Consider the following 15,702-nt stretch of genomic DNA (forward strand, 5'->3'; position numbering starts at 1 on the left):
TGATACTTTAAATTATGTGTTTTTAAATTCTAAAATACTAAGCCTAATTAACAGCAAAAAATCAACCACAGTGTGAGGTTTACTGTAACCAAAACATTTGATTGATTCAAGAGGCATCAGTGCTCCTACTGTCAGGTTTTATTAGTCATTGTAAAAAACAAACAAACAAAGAAACAAAAACAACAACAAAACAAGTACTTTTTGAAGGTAAGTGTGAATATTTTAATACTCTCAGACTTGTCAAGTAATGAAGTCACTCCAAGAGAAATGCCTCCTATTTATTTCCATGGAAACTCCAACATATACAAAGAGCACAACAACACTATTTGACAGAAAAATTCTCAGCTTTGTGGCTGTTTTCAACAATGTCACCACGAGCTATGCATATTCAGCAGCGATGAACAAGAGCCTGCAGCCCCCCTCACACTTGTAAAACTGCACTAACAGACACAACCCACTGTCACCACTGCTGAAACACACTGCCCATCAGCTCACTGTGCTCACATTTGCTGTCTGGTCTCCATAACATTCAGCAGGTGTTGATGAATGTCAGTGAGTGCATGGAGGAATTCAGTGATGCACCTTTGCTTCATACACTGTCACTGTGTCAGATTGCCCTTCTGCTGCCATCTGTCACACGGCAACAAGATGTTATGGAATACTGGTGGGAATATTCAACCTCTACTGTCATACCACCATTATCTGCCTCTGACATTGTGGGCCAATGTAATAAAACAGGAGGCATTACTTTCAGAACAGCCCTCATATTTCTAGGAACAAGTTCAGGAACCCTGAAGAGCACTTGCTAACTATGTATGCAATTCTCTTCAAAGAGATCACAGTTTTTTTTTGTTTTTCTTTTTTTTTTTTTTTTGAACACTACTGCACAGTAAATATTAATCCAATCACAATCTAATTAACAGGATTACAGATTAAAATGGTCAAACTCCCATTGACTTCCTAACTAGACAAGTTTATCACACTTTTTAAAACTTAATCCAGCTGACAAAGAGAAGGCCGTTTACTAAGGTAATTCTGGAACATATTACACATCATTTTAAGTCATACAGTAGTCTGGAAATTATGGAGAATAGCTATAAGGCACAAAAAAGATTGAATCAAACACAGATACATTTTCAGTACAGTTACATGAGTGCAGCATATGTGCATGTTAAGGACATCCCATTCAAAGTAAGTCTTCTGGTCGTTTATTTTCTACTCTCATTTGAGCCCTCTGTCATCCTCACACATTGAACTTTCCTTAGTGAGGTACATTTCTGCTTTCACTATGCTTTAGCTCACAGCAAGATGTCAAGAAAAAGAACACACCAACAGAAAGCTATCTTTGCTCATAGAAGACAAATGTGAATAGTGCTGGAATCCATACACCACAACTTCCTTTTCCTTGTCTGTCTGTTATTAATGAACATCCTGCCCTGGAGAGGGCACTCTGTGACTACACTATGTGTTCTAGTGTGCCCTCATTAACCATCCATTTTAACCCAAACATTCCTGTGATCCTATCAGCCTGCCTAGCCAGCATACAGTTTATGCCAAATATACATACGTTCAGAAAAGGAGCCCTATGGTGCCATGCTCATCAGTTCAACCCAGCAACATATATCAAGTTATATATATTCTTCAACCATGTTTTATTAGGTAGTGTACTGTGCTGTGTAATCTATGCTATATATACTACATACATTAGATAGCATACTTCTCAAAGCGTAAGTCGTGTTTAAAAAGACAAATTGTAGTAATACTACAATACTGTAATAACTGGTAAGTAATAGGTATTGAAAGCTCTCTGTTAACAGTTTCTTCCATAGTAATAACTGTGATCTATGAAAGTCCCTTTGCACAGATGTCAAGGGAACTAATATTGATTACATACTTGAATTACTGTTAAGTATTAAACACCAATTACTACCAATTCTAGTGTACATGGTTGAATTGTACATCTAAAACACACAGAAAACTCCTGCTATACAAACCTGAAAATATACTTTAAGGCATAATTTGATGACTAACTGGAAATTTAGGGAGAAAAACCCATATTTCTATTATATATAAGTATTATAGGTACTACACAATTATCCATTTTGCTATGTTTTACCACCCCTGAAAGGCAGAATACCGAGGATGTCAACCACTGTTTGGAGCTAGTCCAGCAAGTACACAACAAGCAATTTCAACAGGAAATAAAAAAAAAAAAAACCCTGTAAACTATAAAAGTATCTTTTTCCTTTTTCACACAAAACTCTTTAACAGCATACTGCCTTCCTAACTAGACTGTGAGAAAAAAAAAAGAATAACTACATTTGCATTCAGACTCAGCTCACAGAATTTCCAAATTCATAATTTTATGGCTAGCATCACAGCTAAAGTAATGGGTAATTATGGTGCACTTAAATGCATAAAGCTTTGTTTTTAAGTTCTGTCTGGCTATATACCTACATTAATGCAATAGATTATTTCCATTATTTCCACTGAAGTCCAAAACTAAACTTCTATTTAGTTAAGGTATCACTCAAAGAAAACTGTCAGCAAGGGCACAGGGAAAAAATATCAAAAAATATTTCCCCTTTCACCATAAAAAAGGTGAACAACAAGGCAGTCAGGCTTAATTTTTTTGCAGGATTTACAGATACTGGAGACTGAAAATTAAGACTTCCCACCTCAGAACCAGGCTTGTTTAAACAGTAATGCATTCAACAAGTTCCTGTTTTCACAGCTGAAAACCAGTTTATCATCTTAGATTTTAAGAGGCTCAATTTCTCTAATTCATATTTCCTTTTTCTCAGCACTCTCCATTAAACATTTCAGCTCTCTCAGACCATTTGGCACATGCTATCTCCTTGCTTTTAGACACTTGCCATCAGCCTTTCTTTTAATGAGAGCTTTTGTTACACCCCACTGCAGTCTTGCAAGAATGACAGCATCACAGAACTTCACTTCTTGGCTCTAAGGCAGAAAAACATACCTTCTTACTCCAACCTTGAAGTACGGACATTTTTTTCCATTTATTTCAAGATCAGGAAACTACAGAATTTCTAGCAGTTGCTGACTTCTTGACCAGTCAGAGGTACTTAAATGCTTTACAGTAATAAAACACCTGCAATAAAAGTCGCATACTACCAGCATAACATCTAGTTAATACTTGGTCATCTTAAGAAGGTCTCATTCTGTTAAGAGCACGTTCTCAGAGAGCTAGATATTGTATGTGGTGTACAATCAATGAATATTAAGATGCTATAATTACAAAATAAACAAGAGAGTTAGGCAAAGCAGATTACCCTAACAAAAACAGAATAGAGGGAAAGCTTACCCATATCCTGGGCTCACTTACAAAACTCCAGCAGAGTGGATCTCCAGAAGAGATCCTTCCCCGGTGGTAGCCAGCTCTTAAATGGGTCTAGGAGAGGTGCAGCCAGGCTCCACCCCTTATGGCAGCACAGCTGAATTGCCTTCACCTGTGCTCCCATGGCTGACTCAGTGCTCGCCTCAGGTGATCAATCAGAGGTTCAGGCTGTAACTCAGCAGTTCCCATACAATATGGGAAGGTAATATTTATCGAGTAGCTGATGGAACAGTTACTGGGTACCCATTAAAAGCTTTACAATTAAAACTATTGATCCTTTGACATCTTCAATTGCTCTGAGGGGACAAAACTGTGTATCTTAATAATGTAAATCTATAAGGCTGAGAGGAATTCATAGCTGCGCACTTCTAATACCATCCATACTGACTGACTAATTCAATCACATTAGCATTATTAAAAGATGAGTGGCAGCATCACTTTGTAAAGGAAAAAAGAGGTGAAAAAATACAGAAGTGGAAAGCAGTCAAGAGGTGGGTTGGCTTGGAGATCAGACATCAGCTCATTGTAGTATATGCTTCTTGTACTGTATATTGCCTCTTTAATTGACTTCAAAACTTAAGACTTAACATCAAACTTTTACAACAATATTGCACTGCTAGCAAACAAGATTATTTTTTCTCCAAAATATAGTTATTCTATTCCAAATTTTTATGTCTAGGAAAGATGATTATTTGATCAACACAGGAACAAGAATAATCTCAAGAAAAAATGGACTACTGAAAACGTAGTATTAATCAACAGTTGTCATAATCTTCATGAAAATAATGCTATCTGTGGTAAGACAGTAATTTTTCCTAACATTTTTTTGTAAATCATTGTGCACATGCAGAATATTTACAGCAATATTTTTTCATGGAATTTCTAATTAAATATAGAGTATATTATAGATAAGATGACACGTAACTTTTCCAAGTAAGTAATATGGAACCTCATTTTAGAGAACATCTCTATAAAATCTCCCTGTGTGACACATAACCATATAAATGGCTTTCTTACCTGACTGCTATTGCTTACATAGTTTCAAAAGCAGCGAATGTCTCATTAGCTACCTTCATAAAGACCACAATCTCAGTACCACTGACTTGCCTTCACTAGCCTCTATTCTCATTAGCTTACCTGTTATGAAGGCAGAATGATAATATCCACAGGATATAGAGGAAATGGGTTTTCCAACATCTACTTGACAAGGGACACTGACGTAGGTTTTGTCAGCCAAGCCGATCTGACCTTCTGAATTATCACCCCACACAAAAAGCTGCCCATCCTCTAAAGTGAAGACACAGAAAGTTAATAGATTTAAAAGCAAGACTACACTAATAAAAAGTTAATGTAACTATTCAAGAAGCATTTCATAAACTCTATGTACAACACTGCTAAACGTCACAATCTCAGAGACAAAAAGTGATGTTTAGCACAATGCAACACAATAGTCTGAAATATGGGGCTATCCCCTAATCTTTTCAAAAGTGACTCAGAAGTGATCAAATCCTCTTACACAATAAATAGCAAAAGTAAAAACTACATACACAATTTCCTTCAAAAAGAGAAAAAATGAGAACATAAGACAACTCACTTGCCAGATGCCAGCATTAAAACAGTGAATTGAAGACTTAGTGTCATTTCTGGTAGCACCTCACTACTTTTTGTTCTTCCAAACTTCTACTTTGTTCTGACTTTGGTACACATCTCACTTATTTTTTCATTATCTTATGGTTCTTTTCAGAGGCTATTATATTGGCCAGCTTTATTTTGTTTTCCTTAAACTATCAGCTGTTCCAAGTTTATTAAGACCAGCCTCTGCTGACACAAAGACCAAAGGCAGCAGCAAGAACCAAAAAAAAAGTAGTGAACAATATGAAAAATCTTAAGATTTTCTAGAAAAGGTAAGGCCTTGGCTTATTTCTTATTGGTGGGACATAGGCTGTGACTAAAGAACTATCATATACAATGTTACTGAGATGTCGGTTGGAACCACGCTCATTCAAAGTTCATTTACAAATCTTATGAGGATGCTAATTGTCACAAAAAATACAAGAAAGAGGAGCAAGCAAAGTATATCTTCTTTATACATTGATGCTTTGCCACATTCTGAAATCACAGCCCCAATATCTTATCCTAAACATATACAGAAACAATTCCTGTTAACAGGACTGGAGAAATTACAGGTTAATAAACACATACAACAGCCAAATGTATTCTAATCGTGTAGACTGCATCAAGTCATCACCATGTAATTTTGCCACTGAAGACACTGCTCAGGCAGCTCTCGGAATTAGTAATGACACAGTTGTGTAGCCTCTATCAGTAGAGCAAAATAATTGCAGTAAGAAGTGGAATTAGAGAAGCTCAGTTTCCTTTTTTTTTAGCTGGCTTTCCTTGAAACTAATTGAAGTTTTTCCCACTTTGAGTCTATTTATACCGTCTTTCTTTTGTATGGATTCTTAGTAACTAGTACAGACTGAGACCTCACTGCACACCTACAAAAACCATAGGATGCTATTCAGAAGCAACCCCTCAACATATTGTACTGGCATATGCTATTGGCTGTAAAAAAAGTTCCAAGGCTTAGTGGGGAAAGAAGACAGGGAGGCATAGAAAATACACACATGCACGCAGACAGAAACGAGAATAAATGTTTCTCTGCAACACCAGGCTTGAAGGCATGAACAGATTTTCTTAGTTGTTGCTCTTACCAGTTACTGCTGCTGAGGTGTATGATCCAGCAGCGAGCTGTTTGATCTTGTGCTGGTTGGTAAAAAAACTAATTAAATGAAATGTGGTCCTTTCCTCTGTGTCACCTAATCCCAATTGACCTTCACCGTTACCTCCAGCAGCATACACGTTCCCGTTTTCTGCATACAGAAAAGCACACGTAATACACAGAATGAGGATATGCTCAGTGGTAGCAAAAAGTCAGAGAAATTGCAGCAAGTCATTTAATTTTTTACAGAAAAGTATGGGTCTATTGCTCTCAAATAGTCTAGGGCTGACACTGAATGTTCCTGCTATAACTAGCAGGGAGGCTTTCCTGCAGGCATTTAGATCGGAACACTCTAAAGGCCTTACAAATCCATAGACTGAGCGTGCTTCCCAACATTTTGGAGTCTGATCTGAAAAATAAATATAATTTTAAGTATTTATTTAATTTAAAATACAGTGAGGGGAAAATGGAGACTGATGACATGGACAAGAAAATTAAAGAGATGTGTAACTTGACAGTTTTGAATAACAGGAATGAAATACATTTTTACTTACATTTTTATTAAAAATATTTTACTCGTTTTAAAATTTAAATCACTTTCAATTTAATTAGCTTGATCTTACTTTTTCTTTAGAATCTTACAATTGAAGTTAAAGTTGATGATTAATATCTTTCACCAAAAAGAACTTCCAAATTTATATTTTTAATTTCAGTGTGTTTCACATTTAAAGTGATCGTCTATGATGAAAAACACAAGGTCAATAAATAACATAAATCCAGACACAAAAGTGATAACAAACTGACATATAATTTACAAATGGTCCCTAATATAAAAATGGCCACAAATTACTCAGCTAGAGAGTATACTAAAAGTGACTAATATTTACCCTGTGCATTCTAGCAGATTCGACTGCTATTAAAACGTTCTGTTTTATTCCAGTAGTCTTATTTACTGTGCTCTGGGTATCCACATATGTAAACCCCATAATAATCAACAACTCTCTTTATAACATTACCTGTAAAGCACTGTAAGAACAAAGATGGCTATTCCATTACATAAATATTAGAATCGTGATGATAATTTGCTCTCTCTCAAAACATTTTTTTGTTTAAATTTACAATTTATTTATTTATAGTTTAATAAAGTGACTTGTCAATGAAATAGCAGACTGTCGTGTCTAAATAAAATGCAACATACTTCGAAGGCTTCAAAATATAATGTTCTACTGCTTTTACTTAAATACAGAACTCCATGCTCATAAGAATGCATTCCTTGTCAAGGGTAAATTTGAGTACAGATATATAAAAATACTCCTATGCACACAAAGTGCTTCCATGAAATACTGGTAATTGTTAACCATGCCTCAAATACAGATAAAAAGATAAAAGTACAGATAAAAGCTAGTGAATTCCTATAGACCATGATTTTCGAAATGCGTTGCAGAATAATTCAAGCATTCAAAGATCTGGTTATTAAAAAAAACCCAACAAATTTTAACAGCATATTCTTCTCCTTTTTATCATTCATGCGCAGTTCTAGGGTTAGCAATATAATTTTTGCATTTAAAATAAGGAAAAAAAATCTACCTTCAATATGTACATAATTTGTTACATACCTGTGTAAACTAAAGTGTGGTTTCTTCCACAAACAGCAAGTTTTGTTTTTTCTGGTTTTAAAGCTATGAATGAAAGCGAAAGGAGGAGGGAAGTTACAAACAAGCTGACAGCTGGCTCAACAACACAATGTTCAATGCTCTAGAGAAAACTGATTGTTTTTCATACTGCTTCCAACAGAACGACTACAAGGTTGGCTGGCCATTTGGTCTTAGCACATGACTTAGTAACCAGGATTAGGGTTAGGGTGATGGTTGGTGACTTGATGATGGTTACTTTACTCCAATGCCACACTCCACAAAATTTACTATTAGTAGGCTATGCCTCAAAGAATACATCAATTTGCAGAACAAAATGCATGCTTAGAGCTTTCTTCCATTTTCATTAACAGTAACGTTTTTAATTCACACTTTTGCTTCTCTCGCTAATTAATATCTTTAAACTCATTTTTTTCTTTTTTTTTTCTATTTTTTTCTTTTTTTTTTTTTTTGTCTTATCATCCATACCTCCCTCACTGTGCACAGCTTTTCTTGATAAACTTTTGCTCTACACTGCCATTCTATGAATAACTAAATTCACAGTTCCTAAGGCCAGTCCTATGTCTAGGTTTTGAATTTATCACCCCACCTCAGTGGTAGCTGAATTACCATCCATCCATGCATATCCTTCTCTGCAGTCTAGTCACTATGAAAGACTGGGAATGTACACAAGAGGATGTATCAAGAGTTATTTTGGTGGAAACAGAGAACAGTGTTGGCTTTACCCCATGGTAAGTGCATTCCAGCTCAGAAACAGTGAAAAAATAACCTCACTGACTTTTTCATCTTCTCCGTTTTTAATCTTTGCCAACATTTTTTCTTTACTCAGCCATGTCCATTTTCAATATACAATACTCAAGCTATTAAAAAAGCATTATGTTTACATAATATATTTTTAATTTTTTTCCACTCACTGCATTGGTCCTTGACAGAGACAACATAATTCCTTTCACAAAATCCTTTTCACTCCCTTCAAATCAATCTTCATCAGCACCATAACATTCAGATTAAATTCCTTTCTCTTTCCTACCAAGCCACTACATAAATCTATTTGCTTAAGGATGAAGTCTCTGATGTCAAAAATACACAAATAGAAATTGTCCAAACTCAGAATCCTACATATCCTGACACCTGCCCTCAGCAGCAGGCAGGAATCATGACATTTCCAATATTTGATTTCTTCTTACAATATTAGTTTGCTGTTTCATTTCCCAGCAATAATCTTGATCAGCTCACTAGAAGTTTGTGCTCTCTAACCTTGCTCCCACTTAGGCTAATCAATCATATATATAGCTGGCAGTTTTTCATAACCAATTTCATTAGTCTTCAGTTAAGTCCCAGAATGATTTTGTCAGAATATGAGCAGCCACAATTATTACAGCTGGAGCAGAAATGGAAATGTTGCATTCGCAACTCCATTCCCAAAGCTAACTAATGCCTGAAAGCTAGTGAGAAAAGCTCCAGAACACTCTTCTGCTGCCTACTGCCAGGAAAAGAAAGATAGCCCCCTTGTGACTTTTTTTCAGTGGAAGTCAGGACTGTTCTGAATTGCTGCCATCTTCTCTCTGTCTTTTATTGTCTGTTGCAACCTGGCAGTAAAACAAAACTTGATACCCAATCCATTTGAGCCAAAGTAAGAATCAGTCTCTCATATGGCTGACAGAAGATGTGAACCTGAGAGAATTTTCATTCTCCCTCTGAACTGAAATAGAGAAGCAGATAAAGAACAGTAAAGTAAAATAAATCAAGAAGAAAAGTTTGAACAAACACGGTGAATTCATTTTTAAACAATAAGCTAACAGGCTGATCCTCTAAGAGAAAGGATGAGGATAAGCATGAATTGATGAAAAGGGGTGTGTGTTAATGGGACAGGTATTATTGGACATACATAAGGAGGCAGGGAAAAAATATTGGCTCAGTTTTGCTTGACAAGATAAAGCTGGCAAGGAAGGATTCAAAAGGTAACAATATAATGAAAATATTTTACAAAGTAAGTAAGAAGATGGGCATTATTTTACTGCTTTTTTATACTTTATATAAACATATCTATGTTTATGACCACTTGGACAAATCACAGGCTTGCTAAAAAGAGCTAAAAGGACTGGATCCTATATAGTTGAAATGACTCTCGGATACAAAACAACCCAGAACCTGGAACTGATGGAAAAGCAGTGGGGCTTCCTTTTAAACTACCTTTAAGAGTTTAAGCAGTAATATGCTGCACGTGATGAACAAAGAAATCGGAATCAGTTATTTTGGAGCAGCAAATAAAGCACTTTTTCACAACGACAAACCAAAAAAGGACAAAAAAAGAAATTAAACAAACCTTTAACACACGTTGGTTTGTGGACAGTATTCTTTGATCCTAGTCCTAATTGGCCCCAGTTGTTACTGCCAAACACGTAAAGTTTACCATTCCCTGCAAGAGAAGGCACAGTCAGAATCCATGAGCATTTGAATATCTCATACAACATGAGGTGCTCATACATACATTATGCTATTTATTATAAACTTTTTAATGTAAGATTTAGAAGTAGGCAATGCCATGTGTATGACCTGATTTTTCAGCAAGTACTGCAGTGTAGATGTACTTAGTCAGAAACAGGTACACAGAAGAAATGACAAAAGAGAACAAGCATCCTTTCCTTAAGCTACTGCTCAGATAAAGCACTCATCAGAAAAGAAAAAAGGAGCGCTCTCAGACTGACTTAGCAGTCTCTATAGATGTACTGACAAAATAACAGTGCATTAACTGAGCACCCACACCTCTACCTCAGACACAGACATCAATAATGCAGCAATATAATTAATATAAACAAACATTTGTGATTCTCAGCTTATTTTGCTGTCTTCTGGGAGAAAATATTTAATTGCTAAATGTCCTGTCTTAAAATGACCTGCAAATTGCAGTTCTTTACAACATAATTTATGATAAATTTTCAAATGTGTTCACAAATTAGATGGGTTTTCCCTTGGACAAATATGTCTACGACAAGAGCCTCTCTTCTCTGCATCTCACATCGTGGATTAATCTGGTACTCTGTCTATAAAGAAGGAATGTGTAAAAACACCATGCAGTCAGGGAGTTTTGTGTGTGCCTATATGAAAACATGAGATTAGAAATCTTCAACAGGAATAATGCTCGGAATTATTTTCAATTTTGAGGTTTGACATCACAAGCAGTGAATTGTTTTCATTCAGAATAACTCACTTTTCCAAGAGGAAGGTAAATGAACAGATAAAAGTTTTCTCATTGGGCATGCAGATCAGTGTCACATCACACTATTAACAATACCTTAAATTTATTCATATCACTTCATTTTGTAAATTAACGGCTCTTCTAAAACTGCGAACATCGTATCCAAAGGTAAAAGCCCACCTCCAACAACAGAAGCTGGTTTGTCAAAAAAATAATCCAAAACCAAAATCCCCTTTATAACTGTTAAAACAAGATCATCTACTTTTGCTGATGCTCTGCATTTGTGAGTTAGATTCCATCATGGAGTTGTCACGTAAATAAAATTTCAGTCACCTTAGCCATCAGTTATCACAATGCATAATAGCAATTCCACACAATAATACCAAAATATTAAGTCTGTACTTCCTTAGCATCGGCTCCTTGTGAATGTTCTGAATGTGATTTAAACAGACTTTGAACTATCATAGAGTCACAGAATGGCCTCGGTTGAAAAGATCACCTAGTTTCAACCCCCCTGCTGCGTGCAGGGTCACCAACCACCAGACCAGGCTGCTCAGAGCCACATCCAGCCTGGCCTTGAATGCCTCCAGGGATGGGGCATCCACAGCCTCCTTGGGCAACCTGTTCCAGTGTGTCACCACCCTCTGGGTGAAAAACTTCCTCCTAAAAATATGATTTTGAGATTTTTAAAACATAGTAAGAAAGTTACAAAAATCCATTTGTTTTCTCAGATATTACCACAAATTTAAAATAAAAATAGGAATTAAAAAAAAAAAAAATCAAACAGTAACTCTTACCTAACATCTCAATCAAATTGTTAGATTTGACAATTACATGTCAACACTATGTCTTTCCAGTAAAGCTGAAACGGAGGAAAGCCTGAGGTCAAGGCTACGCTTACCACATTTCACTAATAGCATTTACATCACCACCCTGATTTTGGTAATGCAACCATGCCAAAACATATGCAGAGGTATATCACTGAAAGCAAAACACATCTTAAGGGGGAGAATTTTTATCAGCAACTGGCATCCTACACTGTTATATGCATCTTTGTAGCTCTACTACATGCATTTTAAAGGCCGAGCACTGTAAACTCATGTGGGAGTACGATATCAAGTTGACATAATTCAATTAAATCACATTCTCTTTTACCCATTCAGAATTCCAGCAGGTCACGCTTTTAATCCCATAATCTGCTGTTTCTTACAGCAATCTTTTAGTTCTCAAACACTGCTTTATAAGACAAGAAGCTTAACAGACGAGCAGAATTTTGTTATATTCTTTACCAGCTGAGTGACAGCCTTTGATAATTTCAGGCTTTCAGCACTCAGCAGTGTAACAGAAAAAAGAAAACTGAGAAGTAGGCAATTCAGACAGTGAATAAAAACTAATAGGCACTACACACAAACCCTACCAAACACCTATAATGAAGCAGTGTTTCTAGGCCTGTATAGCAAAACAGGTTTAAAACAAGCATTTGATGGAATCTCAGCAGGCCAAGAAACACTACAGAGCTTTGCAAAATGCCCTATTTTCATAACTGAGTACTGAGTGATCTGCAGTCATCACCACAGACATACTGAAGTGAACGACGTTAGCAGCAAATTGGCAAGTATCATTTAAAAACCTTACAAACTCAAATTACTCTGTCTGGACAGCCTGGTTTGGTGGTTGGTGACCCTGCGTGTAGCAGGGGGGTTGAAACTAGATAATCATTGTGGTCCTTTTCAACACAGGCCATTCCATGAGTCTATGATTCTTGCATCCACTTTGGTACAGATTGTGGCCACCTGGTATAGCAGGCAGAAGACATGTACAGTAAGTTAGGGAAAAGAACAGATGCAGCAAGATATAAAGAAACTACTTGGACTGTTTTGGTGATGTAAACATACACCTAACAATAGTCTGCACCTCCCCAGATGCAAGATTGGGCTACCTCCCCAAAGCATGTAGACATAAGCACATCACCAGTGGATGTTTCGCCAACACTAATTTGGATATATTAGCAGAAGCCACTAGATGCTTACATCTTTCAGAACAGAGAATTTTGTGAGACTTCAGAAAGAGAGCATCTCCTAACTAGCAAATAGTCCATATGGTGGCTGCTATCACAACCATGATTGCTTACAACTCCATTTGTCCCGTGATGCTCCGGTCCGTGAAGCCAGGCTAAAAGTTAAGGAATTCAGAGGAAGCTGAAATACTCAATGATAATGGCAGACAGCCATCTGTTTAAATCATCTGTGCTCCATGCATTTTCCCTCTGGGCTTCTACATGGTATAAGTGTGCAAGAGAGCTAAAACAGGTAGAGTACACAGCGACTTCAAATAGTTATTACTAGATTCTACTGTGAAGTTTTATCTGAAGAAAATTTCAAACATATGCCAAACAACACGTTGGGTTTTTTTTATTTGTGCTATTTCACGAGTAAACAAGAATTCATATACAATTCAAATACAGCTCATGAAAATGGGAATGATATCAGTGTTCTTAGACAAGTCACAATATTCTCAAAAGTTTTACTGAGAGGTAAGAACAGTCATGCTTCAGATATTTAGCATCATACAAACAAAAACAGTGCAGTATGTGGCTTGCTCCTATGCACACCAAAAACTAATGCAAACATGTAGTGATATTCTTCATTTTCCTCTTGCAGCTAACTGTAAAAGGTTCTGAACCATATTCTGATGACTTGCCAGAAGGTAGAGAGAAGAGATGGAGTTTGGCGTCTAAAGACCCAGAGAGATTCCAATGTCTCTTTGGTTTACATTGCTGAATATTTAGTGCTTTACATAACTTGAAACTATGCACATATTATCTCATTCTGTGTCCACATGAATCTCTTTCCTTCTGCCCACTTTGCACGGGGAGCTTCAACTCTCTCCAGAGTTCTGAGTCCAGAAGATGCACCTTCCCCCATTTCCTCCTTGTGAATAGAATTGGTCTCTTTGATCAAACGTGGGCGATCTGCTTCGTATGCCCTAATCAAAGCCTATAAACGATACGACAGGCATTAATTTTAAGAGGTCTGTAGAAAAATATTAATAGAATGACATTAGGAAGATTCTTAAAAATATGATTACTGTCACTTACTTCACACTATCTCCCAACAGGATGAACAAATTGCTTTCCAAAACTTGCACTTACAAAAGATGCAGGAAGTAAACAGTATTCTCAGACCAAAGAATATAGGAATGGGGGCAAGAAATATGATCACTGGTTCACTATTCCAACACACAGCCACAGTGAGTCAATAGAACTTATTTGGACTGTAACTCCTGACATGGAAAGCCAAGTCGTAGAGGTTTTTTTACGCTTAGTTTACATTTTTCTCTCTAAAAGTCATAGGGGAATACTGATGTTGGATTACATGAAAGAAGTTATTTGAAGTGTTCTGAATATTTTATCAGAATGCTGCATATTACCTCTTGCACATTTTCTTCATTTTCATTTCAATGAAGTGCTAGACACAGCTGTCTTTCCCATCCCAAACCAGTTATAAGGAATGTTTTGAATAAGCTTGCATGACTGTTTTACTTATGACCGCTGAGGCATGTTAGTATAACACGTTAGTGTACATCTGACACATTTCTATTGTTTTAGTCTATCTCTGTCCTCTAAATACACAGTTCCCACCATGTCCTCCAGAAGAGGAATAAAATGGTGTGGGAAATGCCACCGGTAAATAAAGACTGAAATTAAAATGAAGTATGCATTAATACACACCTGCTTGAGATACTTTTCTCTCTTCCAGTCAGGTTCAGCTGGATTTCAAGGAGCTCCTTGTTTCTCCCAAAGTCTGCATCCTTCCAGCAAACTCATTACCACCACGTACCTCTGGAGCTCTTTATTTCCAGGTCTTATTGCAGTTCAATGACATTCACAAAAGGCTTTAATTCCATTTTATCATCCAACTCCATCTAACAGCAGAAATGCGTGGTGCATATGCATACTTGTGAAGAACAAATGAGGGTCATAGATGTCCTCTCTTCCGTCTTTATCATTTTGCATGACTCGTGCAGTTCCTCTCATTTTGTTCAGTTTTGCACAATATTTTACCTTCAATTTTGCCTCTACATTCTACTCTCAATGTTACAAAAAAAAAAAAAAAACACTTGGTATCGAGGATTTCTTTATTTATTTTATGCTTATGCAGTTCCTTCTCCACAAACACTCTGGGAAAATGAAGCACTTATTATCTAGATACACCCCTCACGATTTATCTGCATACCACAGTACCAAAGGCCTGCTACAGACACATTTTTAACATCTGAAGAATACACTGAAATACTGGGGAGAACAGATAAGAGTTAGCAGAGAAACAGTGCTGCATGCAACCCTATGCAACTTGACTTCTTCTAAAGCTTTACTGCAGCAGTCATTTACAGGGACACGGGAATTAGAGGATTGTTGCTGCTTGGGCTAACAGAGCTGGCAAGAGTGAATGCTGGGAGAATTTAAGGGGGCTATTTCAATTGACCAGTCTAAACTGAGCACATACTGGTGTGGGCACACGAAAGGATACTTGAAAAAAGAAGGAAAAAAAAGGAAAATTTCCAGTGCCCCAGGTTACATTCTGATTAATTTTATGCAACAGGCAACTTAATAGAATAGGTTCAATCCAAAAAGAAGTGTGAAGTTTTGTTCAAAACATAATTTATTCATGCATCCTGTGAAGTTAGGCTTGAAAAATTCATTGCATAATTTCAGTTCAAATTGCACTGCAGTCCATGAAATCTGTATTTTTTTTATCATGCTTGGAAT

At 36.6% G+C, this 15,702-nt stretch overlaps 1 protein-coding gene across 1 annotated transcript in view; it reads right to left on the minus strand.

Annotated features, from left to right (window-relative positions):
• RPGR (retinitis pigmentosa GTPase regulator) overlaps window positions 1-15,702 on the minus strand; it is a gene marked incomplete at both ends in the record, with an annotated part of 36,187 nt that overhangs the window by 18,797 nt on the left and 1,688 nt on the right. Inside the window, 4 exons of the mRNA XM_079549811.1 lie at window positions 4,499-4,648; window positions 6,076-6,234; window positions 7,700-7,762; window positions 10,062-10,154. Coding sequence (XP_079405937.1) covers window positions 4,499-4,648; window positions 6,076-6,234; window positions 7,700-7,762; window positions 10,062-10,154 — 465 coding nt within the window. The remainder of the gene's footprint in view (window positions 1-4,498; window positions 4,649-6,075; window positions 6,235-7,699; window positions 7,763-10,061; window positions 10,155-15,702) is intronic.

This window comes from Tetrao urogallus, assembly GCF_951394365.1.
Source record: "Tetrao urogallus genome assembly, chromosome: 1".
NCBI lineage: Eukaryota > Metazoa > Chordata > Aves > Galliformes > Phasianidae > Tetrao > Tetrao urogallus.